This window comes from Rhinoraja longicauda, chromosome 8, assembly GCF_053455715.1.
Source record: "Rhinoraja longicauda isolate Sanriku21f chromosome 8, sRhiLon1.1, whole genome shotgun sequence".
NCBI classification, from domain to species: Eukaryota; Metazoa; Chordata; class Chondrichthyes; order Rajiformes; family Arhynchobatidae; genus Rhinoraja; species Rhinoraja longicauda.
This window is the reverse complement of record NC_135960.1, coordinates 29,940,271-29,956,316: the sequence shown is the minus strand read 5'-3', so window position 1 is coordinate 29,956,316 and position 16,046 is coordinate 29,940,271. Positions and strand designations below refer to the sequence as shown.

Sequence of the window (16,046 nt, the reverse complement as noted above, 5' to 3'; positions counted from 1 at the left end):
CACCCAGCTTTGTGTCATCCGCAACTTGGAGATGTCACATTTAATTCCCTCATCTAAATCATTAATATATATTGTAAATAACTGGGGTCCCAGCACTGAGTCACTGCCTGCCATTCTGAAAAGGACCCATTAATTCCTTCTCTTTGCTTCCTGTCTGCCAACTAGTTCTCTATCCATGTTAATACCCTACCCCCAATACCATGTGCTCTAATTTTGCACACTGATTTCTTGTGTGGGACCTTGTTAAAAGTTTTTTGAAAGTCCAGATACACCACATCCACTGGCTCTCCCTTATCCATTCTACATGTTACATCCTCAAAAAATTTCAGACGATTAGTCAAGCATGATTTCCCCTTCATAAATCCATGCTGACTTTGACCGATCCTGTCACTGCTTTCCAAATGCGCTGCTATAACATCTTTAACAATCGACTCAAGCATCTTTCCCACCACCGATGTAAGGCTAACTGGTCTATATTTCCCCGTTTTCTCCCTCTCGCTCCTTTCTTAAAAATTGGAGTTACATTGGCTCCCCTCCAGCCTACAGGAACTGATCCAGAGTCGAGAGAACATTAGAAAATGATCACCAATGCATCTTGCGAGGGAGGCGGGAGGCCTGTAGAGGAAGACTGGCACAAATCTCTGCTCAGATACTGAAGCCCACCCTCTGTGTGTGAGAATGTGCTCTCCCTATTCCTCAACACTCGACGCCATCTTCCACCACAGCACCAGCCACATCGGATGGCCGCTTCATTGTGCGCGGACAGGTGGTCATGTACTCTCGTGAGTTGATGAGGCATTGCATCGCCTTAGCTCTAAGGTGCTTTGCTGAGCTCCGTATTGTTCATTAATTTGCCTGCCCTGCACACGTGGTGTGTGGGGCACTTGCAGCGGATTCCTATGGACTCCTTTAGCAACCAAACAAAAACAAGCTCCCAAAGTTCCCAAATCCAATTCCAACCCATAATTGGTTTGCCATTTAAGCATGGTCAAAGATTTATTCGTTAAACATTCATTGGCTCCATTGTGGTCAGTTTTGTGGTCCTCGGTGCCATTAGCTAGTTAGTCCGGGCTGATTTCAGGTGATTTGCTCCATGTCACAGTACAGTTACTTATTCTCCTTTGTGCTGTTTTCTAGGCTCTGAATGGCTTTATTCTGGTTGTCACCGCTGAAGGATATGTGTTTTACTCATCCTCCACCATCCAGGATTATCTTGGCTTCCACCAGGTAAGTCTGAATACGCACTGCACGAAAGGGCCTCACCATTGTGGGCAGCACAGTGGCGCAGCGGTAGAGTTGCTGCTTTACTGCGCCAGAAACCCCGGTTCGATCCTGACTACGGGTGCTCTCTGTATGGAGTTTATACTTTTTCCCTGTGACCCCGTGGGTTTTCTCTTGGTGCACCGGTTTCCTCCCACATTCCAAATACTTGCAGGTTTGTAGATTCATTTGCTGCTGTAAATTGTCCCTAGTTGTATAAGATATGAAACTGGAATAACATAGATCTAGTGTACGGGTGATTGTTGGTCGGTGTGGACTTCATTTCAGATTTCCAGCGTTTGCAACTTTGTTGATTTACAAATGAAGACTTTCTGACTATGCAAAGACCAAAGATGACTGCATCTAAAGAGTGCCATGCACTTGTGGTGAAGGCCTCTATGTTCATGATGTAGTTCAGAGCCATTGCCAACGGCACTGAACTAGGAAACTGAAGTGATTAATTAACAAAGCTCACTTCCCCAGACCAAGGGCTTAAACTTCAAGGTGTTAGAGAGGGAAAAGTGTTTAGGTACTCCAATAGAGATTTACCAGGCTTATTCCTGGGATGAGAGAGCTGTCCTATCAAGGGAGGTCGGGTCTCGTATTCCAGGGTGTTTAGAAGAACGAGGGGTGACCTTATTATAAAAACACAAGATCCCAAGGGATCTTTCCCAAGGATGGATATGGAGATGTTTTCACTGATGGCAGAGTCTTGAATGCGGGGACACAGTTCCAAGATAAGGGACCAGCCAATTAAAATTGATATGTGTAAAACAAAATTCTTGAGCGGGTGGTGGTGAATCTCTGGAATTCTGTGTCTCACAGAGATGTAGAGGCCAGATCATTGGAAGGGGTTAAATGGAGGTCAATAATTTTTTGAAAGATCAAGGATTGAAGGTAGACACAAAATACTGCAGTAACACAATGGGTCAGGTAGCAGCACTGGCGAAAATGGATAGGTGACATTTCAGGTTGGGATCCTTGTTCAGAGAAATTAAGGGTGCTGGGAATCTAGAATGGAATAGAAGGCAAGGCCTGGTCAGATCGGCCATGATCACATCGAATGGCAGGGCGAAGGCAATGCAGACTCTATTAATAGTAATAAGATTCTATTTGAAAATGCTCTTGGACAGGCAAAACACGTTTTCATTGCCAATCTTTTCATTCCAAAAACTATCCAAAATCCTCCATTTCCAGGCACTGAGTCTTGGAAAGAAGAGCTGATGGCTCAGCATGGTGTCCTGGACTGACCTTCTGCTCTTGTACGTTTGCTGACCTGCTTTTGCACCGTAGTCATGAGCCATTGTCAGAGCCACTCTGCACCACAGATTTATCAGCCCATTACCTGGGATCAGGATTCCTTGAATGAGAATAAACAGTGAGATTGACCGAATTTGGAAAGGAAAGATGAGAAATTATAAACATAGCACAAAAAGTAAGGAAATTTGTGTTTGGCAGATTATTTCTTTGTTGTAACAATGCTTCTTGGCAATAAATCTTATACCGTTGGAAAGCCTGTTTATTTCCCTTTTAAATGGTGCCACATTTGTAATGAACATGCATTTGTGGGATGAGCAGCAGAGCTGAGTATGTGGGTTGCGCCCATGAAAAATCTGTCAAATCTTCTCTGCCAATGCCAAACAGCTTATTCTGCCATTGACTCTTGTTCGGTGTTGTTTGGTGGATTGGATGATTGAAGTCTGAAGAAACAAGACATATTGGCAATTTAACAATTTATTCATTTAATAAACAGGAGCCTCAGTAGCGTGTGGAAGAACCATACACAGCCACAACAGCCTGGCACCTCCTCCTCATGCTGGTCACCAGCCTGGTCACACACTGTTGTGGGATGGCATCCCATTATTCAACCAGCATTTGTCGCAAGTCAGCCAACGTGGTTGTGTTGGTCACTCTGGCACGAACAGCACGCCCAAGCTGATCCCACAAGTGTTCAATGGGGTTGAGGTCAGGACTGCTGGCAGGCCATTCCATCCTCTCCACTCCCAAATTCTGGAGGTAGTCTCTGAGAAACCCTCCTCTGTGGGGGCGAGCATTGTCATCTTGGAGGATAGAGTTCGGTCCCAGACTGTGGAGATATGGGATTGCCACTGGTTGCAGAATCTCATCTCGATATCTCTCTGCATTGAGATTGCCTCCAATGATGACAAGCCTCGTTTTTCCAGTGAGGGAGATGCCGCCCCACACCATCACACTGCCTCCACCAAAATATGTTACTCTAACGGTGCAGCAATCAGCATAGCGTTCTCCGCGTCTTCTCCACACTTTGACCCTATGATCCAACTGCCGTAGGCAGAATCTGGACTCATCGCTGAACATAACGTTCCTCCACATGTTCAGGTTCCAGTGCACGTGTTGCCGACACCAGCGCAAACGGGCCTGACGGTGAAGGGCAGTCATGGCAGGCCTCCTGGCAGCCTTATGAGACCGGAGATCGGCTGCGTGCAGTCTGTTCCGAATTGTCTGGGCAGAGAGCCGTCGGCCATATCGTCCTGCAAACCTTGACTGCAAATCTGTAGAAGACAGCCTACGGTTCCTAAGTACTGACAGGGTGAGGAAACGGTCTTCTTCGGGTGTCGTCTTCTTGGGAACCCCACTTCGCGGCCTGTCTCTGACATCCCCCGTTATATGGAACTTGTCCTTCACTTTGGAGATGGTACTAGGGCTCACTCCAAATAATGCCGCAACTTGGTTTTGCGGAACACCAGCTTGAAGTTGCCCTATCGCACGGGCCCTATCCAGATCAGTCAAACGTGGCATGCCGATTCTTGGAGCAGACACCTACTGACTACTGTAGAAGGGCCCATGCTCACAGATGCTGCCAATTAGGTGCCAATCAGGTACCTGATTGTCAGCACCTGGGGGTACCAGAAACTCAAAACAAGAGTCAATAGCAACAGCAGAATAAGCTGTTTGGCATTGGCAGAGAAGATTTGGCACATTTTTCATGGGCGCAACCCATATACTCAGCTCTGCTGCTCATCCCACAAATGCATGTTCCTTACAAATGTGGCACCATTTAAAAGGGAAATAAACAGGCTCTCCAACGGTATAAGATTTATTGCCAAGAAGCATTGTTACAACAAAGAAATAATCTACCAAACACAAATTTCCTTACTTTTTGTGCTATGTTTATAATTGAAAGAAAAAGTCCTGGAGGGTGGATGCACAGAGAATGTTTTGTCCAGGTGAACTGTTGAATATGAGAGGTAAGGGTCCCAGGATAAAAGGAATGTCTTAATGCAGCGATTGTAATTCACTGGAATTGCTGTCCACATGAACCCGAATCTTTGCATCAGTACACAGCCACGAGTTTGCACCATCAGTAATCAGCTCCGTGTCTGCTTGTCAGTACACAGCTCCGTGTGTGTACGGTCAGTTTACAACCCCATGTCTGCAACATCAGTGCACAGCTCCATGTGTCTGCACTATCAGTGCACAGCCCTGTGTCTGCACCATCAGTACACAGCTCCGTCTGCACCATCAGTACACAGCTCCATGTGTCTGCACCATCAGTACACAGCTCCATGTCTGCACCATCAGTACTCAGCCCTGTGTCTGCACCGTCAGTACACAGCCTCGTGTCTGCACCATCAGTACACAGCCCTGTGTCAGCACCATCAGTACACAGCCCTGTGTCTGCACCATCAGTATACAGCCCTATGTCTGCACCATCAGTACACAGCCCTGTGTCTGCACCATCAGTACACAGCCCTGTGTCTGCACCATCAATACACAGCCCTGTGTCTGCACTGTCAGTACACAGCCTCGTGTCTGCGCATCAGTACACAGCTCCATGTAGGCACAGGCAGTACACAACCCTGTGGCTGTGCATCAGTGCACAGCCCTGTGACTGCGCATCAGTACACAGCCCAGTGTCTGCACCATCAATACACAGCCCTGTGTCTGCACCATCAGTACACAGCTCCATGTCTGCACCATCAGTACACAGCCCTGTGTCAGCACTGTCAGTACACAGCCTCGTGTCTGCGCATCAGTACACAGCCCTGTGTCTGCACCATCAGTACACAGCTCCATGTCTGCACCATCAGTACACAGCCCTGTGTCAGCACTGTCAGTACACAGCCCTGTGTCAGCACTGTCAGTACACAGCCCTGTGTCAGCACCATCAGTACACAGCCCTGTGTCAGCACCATCAGTACACAGCCCTGTGTCAGCACCATCAGTACACAGCCCTGTGTCTGCACCTTCAGTACACAGCCCTGTGTCTGCACCATCAGTACACAGCCCTGTGTCAGCACTGTCAGTACACAGCCCTGTGTCAGCACTGTCAGTACACAGCCTCGTGTCTGCGCATCAGTACACAGCTCCATGTAGGCACAGGCAGTACACAACCCTGTGGCTGTGCATCAGTGTACAGCCCTGTGTCTGCACTGTCAGTACACAGCCCCATGTCTGCGTGCCAGCATGCAGCCCCTCTCCCCGCCATCTCTCAGCAGGCAATGCAGAGAAGCATTTCCTGAGAGTTGGAAGTCAAACCTTTTTCACTTGATGCATGTCACAGGCGGGCACATGAAGCGAACAGAGAAATGGAAACTTCAAACCGAGTCTTGGTTCCCCAGTATAAGTGTTATGTCAGGGGATTGATACTTCACATTCCCACAGCAGGAATGATTAAACACCAGTGGTCCAGAGTAAACTGACACCGACCGTTAGATAAGTCGGCACTGCATGGTATAGTAAAGCTGTGTGCTTAAGATGTTGCTTCCCTTGTTTAGTTTGCTGGAAGCCCCTCATACATTCCCCACTCCCTGCTGCTGTGCTTAAGGAGCATTGACAGTGTTAAAGCAGTGCCCGGAAATGAAGTCTGCTCAGCATCTTCTGATAAACCAAATTTTAATAGGAAACTTCTGCTTTTGTGCGTTGACTGAAGTTGTATCCTGGCTGTGCGGGAAGACAGATCCTATTTGTGGTTACTTGGCCTAGGAGGGAGCCTCGTATCCAGTATCAACAACGGGCCTCAACCTATAAGGATGTTCAGGATGGAGCGTGGCATGTGCGTGTTCGTGTGCGGATGATTGATGGCTGATTGATGGCACTCCTGGAGTTCGGGAATGTTTTCCACATCTTTGAGGGCACCATCCCGAGATGGGAAGGCAGGGCTCATGCTGTTAGCCACAGGGCCTGGTCCCAGTGTAGCTGTAACTACAGTTCACCTGATTGTTCACAATGGAGCCTTTCTCTCCACAACAGGCGGGCTGCTTCAGTGGGTGTGAATACTGGCAGAGGTGGAGGATGACAAGGTTTCAAGGAGAGCCATTAAGCAATGGTCTCTCACCATTGCTTAGGCCTGTCCTAGAATATAGATCCAGGTCACTTGTGGAATGAGGCAATGATATTTTCATCTGCAAGACCACGCTGGTGATATCGAGCTCCCACATTTAGAGTCATAGAGTCATACAGTGTGGATACAGGTCCTTCGGCCCATCTTGCCCACACCGACCAATATGTCCCATCTACACTAGTCTCACTTGCCTGTGTTTGGCCCATATCACTCTAAACCTGTCCTATCCATGTACCTGTCTAATTGCTTCTTAAACGCTGCGATAGTCCCTGCCTCAAATACCTCCTCCGACAGCTCGTTCCATACACCCACCAAGTTTGGGTGAAAAAGTTACCCCTCAGATTCCTATAAATCTTTTCCCCTTCACCTTCGACCTATGCTCTCTGGTTCTCGATTTCCCTACTCTGGGCAAGTGACTCTGTGTAACCATCCGATCTATTCCTCTCACGATTTTATATCCCCCTATAAGATCACCCTAGCAAAATATTTTCCACACGTGCAGTTGCAATATCCCACAGTCCAATTCATCTCAGTTGGGCATCAGTCAGATGACTGCAGGATGTAGGATCACTGGTCTTCCACTTTGTATCACTCTCTTGTGATTCACTGCTGGGAAAACACATACCTGAGGATATCTGGTGGTGCACGGCTGGTCTCTATTTTGATTTCCCTCCAAACCCCCAGCTGCTGCCCACTGCCTTGGGGGGCACCTGAGGCATGGGAATGTCTATTTGTGTGGAGCCTCAGTACTATCAGAACACCATTTGCAGATGAACAAGTGCTGGCTATTGATGTTGTCAGAGACTGAGCTAATGGCAAGTTGGAGATATTTGATATATAGAGTCATAGAGCCGTGTAGCATGAAAACAGGCCCCACAGCTCAACATGCCCATGCTAACGAAGTTGCCAATTTAGCTGTATTTGGCCCATATCTCTCCAAACCTTTCCAATCCCTATATTCGTCCAAATGTATTTTGAAAGTCATAACTATCCACTTCTATAGCTTCCTCTGGCAGGTTATTCCGGATACGGACCACCGTCTGTGTGAAAAAGTTGTCACTGTGATTAGGCAATTGAATGATCCTCACATCAGCCAGAGTGGAGTCCTGACCTCCCATCTACCTCATTGGAGACCTTTGAACTATCTTTAATCGGACTTTATCTTGCACTAAATGTTGTACCCTTTATTCTTTATCTGTAGACTGTGGATAGCTTGATTGTAATCAAGTACAGTCTTTCTTTGACTGGATAGCACGCCAACAAAAGCTTTCCACTGTACCTCTGGACACGTGACAATAATAAACCAAATTAAACTAAACTTAAATTTCACCTCTTTCGTTTTAAGCTTTTGCTCCCTAGTTTTAGAATCTTCTGCTCCGAGGAGAAGACTGAGCATTCACTTTATCCACACCTCTCACTCAGCTTCCTCTGCCGCAATGAAAGAAATTGCAGTCTATCCATCCTCTCCCTCTAACTAAAGCCCGCAAGACCAGGTATCATCTTGGTGAACCTCTTTTGCACTCTTTCCAAGTTAATGCTACCCATTCTCAGGGAACCAGGCCACTTTACTCCAAAATCTTTCTGTACCACAACACTCTCCAGGGCTCAACCAGTTACTGTGCAAGTCCTGCCCTGGATTTGGTATATCACAGTGCAACACCTCACACTTGTCAGAGTTAAATTTCATTTGCCATTAGTTGGGTCACCTTACCAACTAATCCAGATCCTGTAAACAAATAAGTGGACCTAGCACCGACTCCTGTGGCTCTCCACCGGTCCACAGGCCTCCAATCAGAATAAACAACCCTCCAACGCTCTAGTTGATGGCATCATTTCCCATTTGTAGAATCATATAAATGTCCATTGAGCTTGAGGTTGAATGCTAGCTGTCTTTCCAATTGAAGCATGTCTAATAGAATTTGAGCCATGGAAGCAACAGCATCAGTCACACCATTGTGTAGGTTGCATGCTGTATTTGGAGGAGCAGAATATATTGAATGACTTTAATATTGCAACATTTAAGAAACATTTTGACAGGTACATGGACAGGACCGGTTTAGAGGGATGTGGGCCAAGGTGGGCATGTAGGACTTGTGTAGATGGGACATGTTGGGTGGTGTAGGCAAGAGGGGCCGAAGAGCCTGTTCCACAGTGTGTGACTCTATGACTGATCTCCACTTATTACTGAATAAGAACCATCTGCTGTAGAGATGTGTAAGAAGGAATTGCAGATGCTGGTTTAAACCGAAGATATCTAGTGGGTAAGGCAGCATCTCTGGAGAGAAGGAATGGGTGACGTTTCAGGTTGAGACCCTTCTTCGGACTGCAGTCTGAAGAAGGGTCTTGACCCGAAATGACACCCATTCCTTCTCCCCAGAGATGCTACCTGTCCCGCTGAGTTACTCCAGCTTTTTGTGTCTATCTGCTGTAGAGATGTCCCATGCACACTGGGTGCTCCTCAGTGGTGCACAGCGAGCTGGTCTCAGTTCGGAGAGTAGGGATGCGGCACTTCATGCAAAGTATCTGAGGGTGTACATGTGGATGTCCGCTCCGTCAGATTGCACAGTTGTGTTGCACCCTGTGGCTGCAAAACGTAAAGAATGACCATGATGTACCGGACAATGTCAGCACCAGAAACCATCAGCATGTGGTGAACATTAAGAATGGATGAGAGAAGCACATAGTCCCTTCACTTTATCATTTTGACTTTATACCTCTTCTGCCCTTTCTTCCTGCTTTTCTCTCTTACCATCCCCTTTTTCTCTCTATTTGTTCTTCTCTGCCTCTCCACTCCTCCTTTTATCTACCCCTTCCTGCACCTATCCACCTCTTCCTTCCTCTTCTCTTTTCCCACTCTTCCCCACTCCTCATTCTCTCTTCCTCTCCTCTCCCACTTTCACTCCTTTAGCTCTGCCTTTCTTTTGCTTCAATGGTTCCTTCCATTCTTTCAAACTATCTCCTCTGTGTCCAGATCTCCTTCTTACCTCATTCCACTGCTCTCAAGTTTTGTTTCCTCTCTACTGCACTTGTGGAACCCAATTCTAATCCTGTTGTTCATTCAACTTGCTGTCCTGTAAACAGGTTATAAACCTGAAGCAAGGGCCTGACCTGAAACGTTATTTGTCCATTTCCCTCCATGGATGCTGCTGACCCACTGTGTTCCTCCAGCAGTTTGTTTCTTTGCTTATAAACACATCAGTTGTGGGAGTGCTTATTATTTCTTGAACTTCTGAAACCCAATTCCCCTCTCTCCATCCATGCCTCTCCTTTCAGAGCCCAGCACATTGTTCCAATCACAAAGAAAGCTCATCAATGCCCCTACCTCTTCAGAAGTATGAGATTTGGCATGTCGCCAAATATTCTGTTGAACCTCTACAGGTGGATGGCGGAGAGTGCACTGACTGGATCATGGATCATGGCCTGATTTGCTAACTCGAATGTGAATGAAAGAGTTGCAGAATGCTGTGGACATTAGTGGTCCAATTACCTCCCTATTATTGAAGGGAGGAAGTCCTGTATCAAATGATGGCTAATATCATTAAAGTCCCACACCATCCAGGCCACGCTCTCACCTCGTTGCGGCCATCGGGAAGAAGGCACAATAGCGTGAGAACCGTGAACTTCAGTTCAAGAACAGTTTCTTCCCATCAAGAGTCCCAATTAGGCTCTTGAATCACCCTGCACAAACCAAACTGCTACCCTACTTCCGCAACTACCCTGAGCCTTGTTTATGTTGCGCTAAGTACCTCGGTTCGCACTATTATGGAGTGGCTACCTAGTATTACTGAAACATTCTTGTATTATTAACTGTTGTACATTTATTTGTGGTGTCATTGGGCTAATGTGATTACAAAATTTAGAATGTCTTTGTTCCGGTCCTGGTACATAAGAAAATGAAAAATGCGTGACTCTCCGTCTATCCAATCTTAAGAGGACCTCCTTTGATGAATTATGCCACCCAATGTTCTATACATTCTGATTGACTGGTTTTTGCAGTTTCAATCTGTTTTGTTTGTTTAGGCTACTTGTTTCCAGTATTTCCAGTTTCTCACACAAGTTCTATTCCAGCTCTAATTCTTTGTTCCCAGGAATGCAAAGAATGTTTGGTGCCTCTGCTCGGTTCATAGCTACTCTTTATTCTTGGCCCCTGCACTGTCTAACCGGTCGATTGACTTGATGGGATTATTCTGTTCTTTTCCAGTCGGACGTGGTGCACCAGAGCGTGTATGAGCTGATCCACACGGATGACCGGCCCTTGTTTCAGCGACAGCTCCACTGGGCTCTCAATCCGCCCGCTTGCCAAGATCCCAGCCCCCACACTGACAGTGAGTTATCGGCTAATTTTACACATTACTTTGTACTCATGGGCACTCTTGTTGGGAATACTGCCAGAATGTGCGCAAATAATTACATTGACACAAGGTACTGCAGATGTTGGTTTACCAGAAGGTATTTATTCACAAAATGCTGGAGTAACTCAGCAGGTCAGGCAGCATCTCAGGAGAGAAGGAATGGGTGACGTTTCGGGTCGTGACCCTTCTTCAGACCAGAAAATCACAAAGTGCTGGAGTAACTCAGCATGTCAGGTAGCATCTGTAGAGGAAATGGCCAGGTGATGTTTTTGATCAGGACCCTTCTTCAGACTAATTGTAGCAAGGGGGAGAAAGCTAGAAAAGAGGTGGGGTCGGGACAAAGCCTGGAAACTGATAGGTGGATAGAGATGTGGAAGGTTTTGTGGAATAATGATGTCTTCTGCAATACAACCATGTCGATGTCTCAAAAATTGCACTTCATTGACCGTAAGGTTTGGTGATGTAAGAAAATAACTGCAGATGCTGGTACAAATCGAAGGTATTTATTCACAAAATGCTGGAGTAACTCAGCAGGTCAGGCAGCATCTCATGAGAGAAGGGATGGGTGACGTTTTGGGTCGAGACCCTTCTTCAGACTTTGTTTGGTTATGTCCTATGGAAAAATACGAAAGTTTTTCTTTGCTTGAAGAAGAATTGAGTCAGTTTGTTCTCAGTTTGAGGATATTGCTGGGAAGGCTCACAATTTTTTATTCCTAATTTGTAATGGCCCCCAAGAAAGTGGTATGGAGCTCCTTTCATATATCATTGCATGAGATCGTTAGGGTGTTAGAGAGAGTGCAGGAACTGGGGCCTCAATACGTTAGAGGAAGTGTGTGCCTGGCAAAAATAGATGCCCATTTATATATTCATAGGTCTTCCAGGGCTTCCCAAAACATCTTACAGCCAAGCAGCCTCTCTGTTTGGAAGTATTGTCACTGTTGTAATGTCACAAACGTGACATTCTTTCTTCAAATAGCAAGCCCCCATTACAGCAGTGGGGGAAGAACAGATAATCTTGTTCGATATTTGAGGGATTAACATTGGCCATTTCAATACGGCAGAATATTACTGAAGACAAGTGTCCACACCCTACTTAGGACATTGGATTTGAAGTTTTGTCAATGGAATGTCACATAGCAAAGACCCAAATGTAATTGGAGGCTCTTCCTGTGAGCACCATGATGTAATTTATTTTTGTGGTTTACTCAATATATTCTAATTGTATGAAAAGGGCACCCAAGCTGGGTACACGTTTGAGCATTTATTCAGATGTGATATTGGAGTGACTTTTATATTTTTTTATCCATTTAACTTGCAGTACAATTGTAAATATACCAGAAAGGAGAGAGAATCATGATCTGCATTACTCCAGGTTATAACTGAGATAACCCTCATATTGATGGTGTGGCCAGATTTAAATGGTTCAGACAAGTAACAATTATACAATAAACTAATACTTTTATTCAATCAAAGATTGCTGATACTGGAAATCTGAAACAAAAACATAAAAATGCTGGAAACACTCAGCAGGTCAGGCAGCACTGCCAGAGAGAGAAACAAAGTTCGTATTTAAAACCACATGAAAGAGAGAAAACGTAGTTTTAGTTTGCATTGAGATTGAGGAGGGAAGGATTTTTTAAAGTTTTAGTTTAGTTTATTGTGACGTGTAACAAGGTACATTGAAAAGCCTTCTTGTTGCGTGCTGTCCAGTCAGTGGAAAGACTTTACATAATTACAATCAAGCTGTCCACAATGCACAGATACAGGATAAAGGGAATAACGATAGTGCAAGTCTAGTAAAGTCTAATTAAAGATAGTCTGAGGGTCTCCAATTAGGTAAATGGTAGATAAAGGGAGTTTTGTTAGTTGTTTGTTGCTGGTTTGATATGGCTTCAGCAATAACTCCTTTGATCAGGAGGAAGAGACTGGAAATGGTTCACATTTGCACTGTGAAATCAAAGAATTGTTGCCATGTTCGGAGACCAGGATGCAGGGATGTCTTTGGATTATGGCAGGAATGCAAGGATGTCTGGACTTTTGAAGAGAATCTTTGCTGGGTTTATGAATTTCTCCCATCATTTTTTTCATCCAACAAAATTAATTTTTCCTCCCGTCATTTGGAAAATGTTGAAACTGGAAACTCTTCATCTAGGGCACTGCAGTAACTGATACCAGGCAGAATTCCCCGCAGCTGGTGGATGGCACATTATGTCTCTCTGGTTTCCATTGGGTTCAGGCTGGTGAAGCTGGTACCGTTTTAAGTGCCGTCATATGAGGTGCTGATGTTTCTCTATGTCTGGGCATGCACTAGGTAAGGTCAGAGTGAGCTGCATAGTTCTGGCAGGAAGAGGGAAGTGGGAGAAAATGACAGTAAAATTGGACAGAGTGAGGGAGAAATGTGCATCTCTTCCATAAGGATATCCCATTCATGAACTCCTACATATTACAAATGAGTTTATTGTCATATAGAGCAGGATGCAGTGGATTTTCTTGTTGAGATAATACTCATAGAGTACATGGTAATGATAAAAACGACAATAAATACAATGACAAGTGTAAAGCAGCAGAACAGTGCAAGATTTTTGTGCAAAAATCCTGAGTGCAAAATAATATTAATGTTAAATAATGAAATAATCAATGAAGTAGAGTTAATGGCGGCATGGTGGAGTAGAGTTGCTGCCTTACAGCTCCAGAGACTCAGGTTCGATCCTGACTACAGTCACTTGTCTGTACGGTCTTTGTACGTAGGTTTTCTCCTGGAAGCTCCGATTTCCTCCAAAGACGTTCAGGGTTTAGGCTAATTGGCTTGGTATAAATGTAAATTGTCCCTGGTATGTGTAGGACAGTGTCAATGTGTGGGGATCGCTGGTCGGTGCCTGTTTCCGTGCTGTATCTCTAAACTAAAAACTAAGTAAAAGTAGAACCTCCGGGAATGTGGTTGAAAGAGGTGATTGTCCAGGAGTCTGTTAAAGGTCGGGAAGACACTATTCTTAAGTCTGGCCATCCGGGCTTTCAAGCACCTGTATCTTCTCCCAGAGGGCAGAGGAGCAAAAAGGGGATGGGCATTCTTGACAGTATTTCCAGCCTAACAAAGGGCATTGGAAACACAGGGCAAGTCCATCACATCTTGTTTAGACGAAGATCCTTTTTCTGTAAGCAGTTTTAAACACTATCTAGAAATCTGTGTATTTTAAGCCATGCATTTGATTTCATAGTTTTGTATTATATTTAACCCTCTCCTTCTGTTTCATCACCCAACTATTACAGGCAGCAGCCTTTGCCCCAACGTTATCACTTATGAACCCCATCAACTTCCTCCTGAGAATTCCTCTTTTATGGAGAGAAATTTTATATGCAGATTCCGATGTCTTTTGGACAATTCGTCAGGCTTCCTGGTATGTAAATCAGAATCAGCTCTGTTCTCCTGTGCTTTTAACTTTCTTTTCAATGTCTAACTGTCTCTTGCAGAAGCGACGTAAGACTTATTCATTGAAATTGCTTAGCCCTCACTCCAGATGGAATAGCATCAATGTCACGTGGCACAGAAACAGGCTCTTCGGCCCACCATATCCATGCCAACCGTCAGACACCTTCCTGAGCCCCATTTACCATCACTTGGTCCGTAGCCCACTCTACCTTGGCATATCAATAACAGCAAACCCTCGCTATAACAGACCACGAGGGGTGAGGGATGGTGTCCTTTATTGCTGATTATCCGCTTTCACCGAGTGAGGGTGCTAATGTTTAACCTAAGGCCGAGGGAATTCACAGGCCAGGGGGTGCCAGTGCCTCCAGCCCCACACGTGGTGCTCCAGGGATGGGTTCGGTATTCATGCCGCATTCATGCAGCTCGCTCTGTCTGCTCTCATAACCGGAAACACGCCATGTGGTGACAGCTCAGTGGCAGAAGTGGGAGGGCGGTGCAACGGGAGCCTCGGTCCACTATAACCAAAATGTACTATATAGAGGTCTGCTTACTTTAACAGGGAGTGATGGAAATAATAGCACAGAACAGATCCTTCCACCCACTGGTACATAAAGAGGCAGAGACGTTGTCTGCTGGTCCATGTGGGGGTGAAACAATGAAAGGGCATGAAATCTAACGTGTATGTGTGTGTTGTCTACTTCACGTAAAAGAATTGCATTTACATAGCATTTCTATTACTTCAGAACATTCCAAACTACTGAATTGTTGAGATTACTGCAGTGTAGATGACGTGACTGCCAGTTGATACACAGCAAGTCGGCACAGTGGCGCAGCAGTAGAGCTACTGCCTTACAGCGCCAGAGACCTGGGTTCAATCCTGACCATGGGTGCTTGTCTGTACCGAGTTTGTACGTTCTCCCCGTGGGTTTTCTCTGAGATCTTCGGTTTCCTCTCACACTCCACAGACGTACAGATTTGTAGGTTAATTGGCTTGGTATAAATGTAAAATTGCCCCGAGTGTGTGTAGGATAGTGTTAATGTGTGGGGATCGCTGGTCGGTGCGGATTCGGTGGGCCGAAGGGCTTGTTTCCGCGTTGCATCTAAACTAAACTAAAGTCCCTCAAATGATATTGAGTTCAAGATCAATTCCATTGTTTGTTGATTGAGGCACATATATTGGTCAGAGCAGGGGTAATTCATCCGGTCTCCTTCTAAACAATGCGATGGAATGTTACATCTCCACTCAGGAGAGCGAGAGGGATGGCTGTGCCCAGCACTCCCTTCGTACTGAACTCGAGTATCAGCCTTAATTTCTGTGCTCAAACCTCCGGTTGGGGACCTGAAAGCTTATTCCATTGACCATGAGTAGAGTGGGGCCAATGAGCCACAGTTGACATGTTGGCAGGGATCAGGTTCATCGGTTATAGGAGCAGAATTAGGCCATTTGGCCCATCAAGTCTACTATGCCATTCAATCATGGCTGATCTACCTTCGCTCTCAATCCCATTTTCCTGCTTTCTCCCCATAACCCCTGACACCCGTACTATTCCACAGATTCACCACCCTGCTTGTATCAAATCGCAGCTTGAGCCTCTCGTTTTTACGGAACAGTTCGGGTGGGGAGTGGTTGGGGGGGGGGGGGGGAGTAGGGATGAGATGGGGGTTACTAGTGTATCCACTACAT

The 16,046-nt window shown here is 45.7% G+C and overlaps 1 protein-coding gene across 1 annotated transcript in view; it reads left to right on the top strand.

Annotated features, from left to right (window-relative positions):
* LOC144595810 (uncharacterized) overlaps positions 1–16,046 on the top strand; it is a 132,486-nt gene that overhangs the window by 99,240 nt on the left and 17,200 nt on the right. Inside the window, exons 4-6 of the mRNA XM_078403493.1 lie at positions 1,138–1,227; positions 10,785–10,908; positions 14,203–14,330. Of these exons, the coding sequence (XP_078259619.1) occupies positions 1,138–1,227; positions 10,785–10,908; positions 14,203–14,330 (342 nt within the window). The remainder of the gene's footprint in view (positions 1–1,137; positions 1,228–10,784; positions 10,909–14,202; positions 14,331–16,046) is intronic.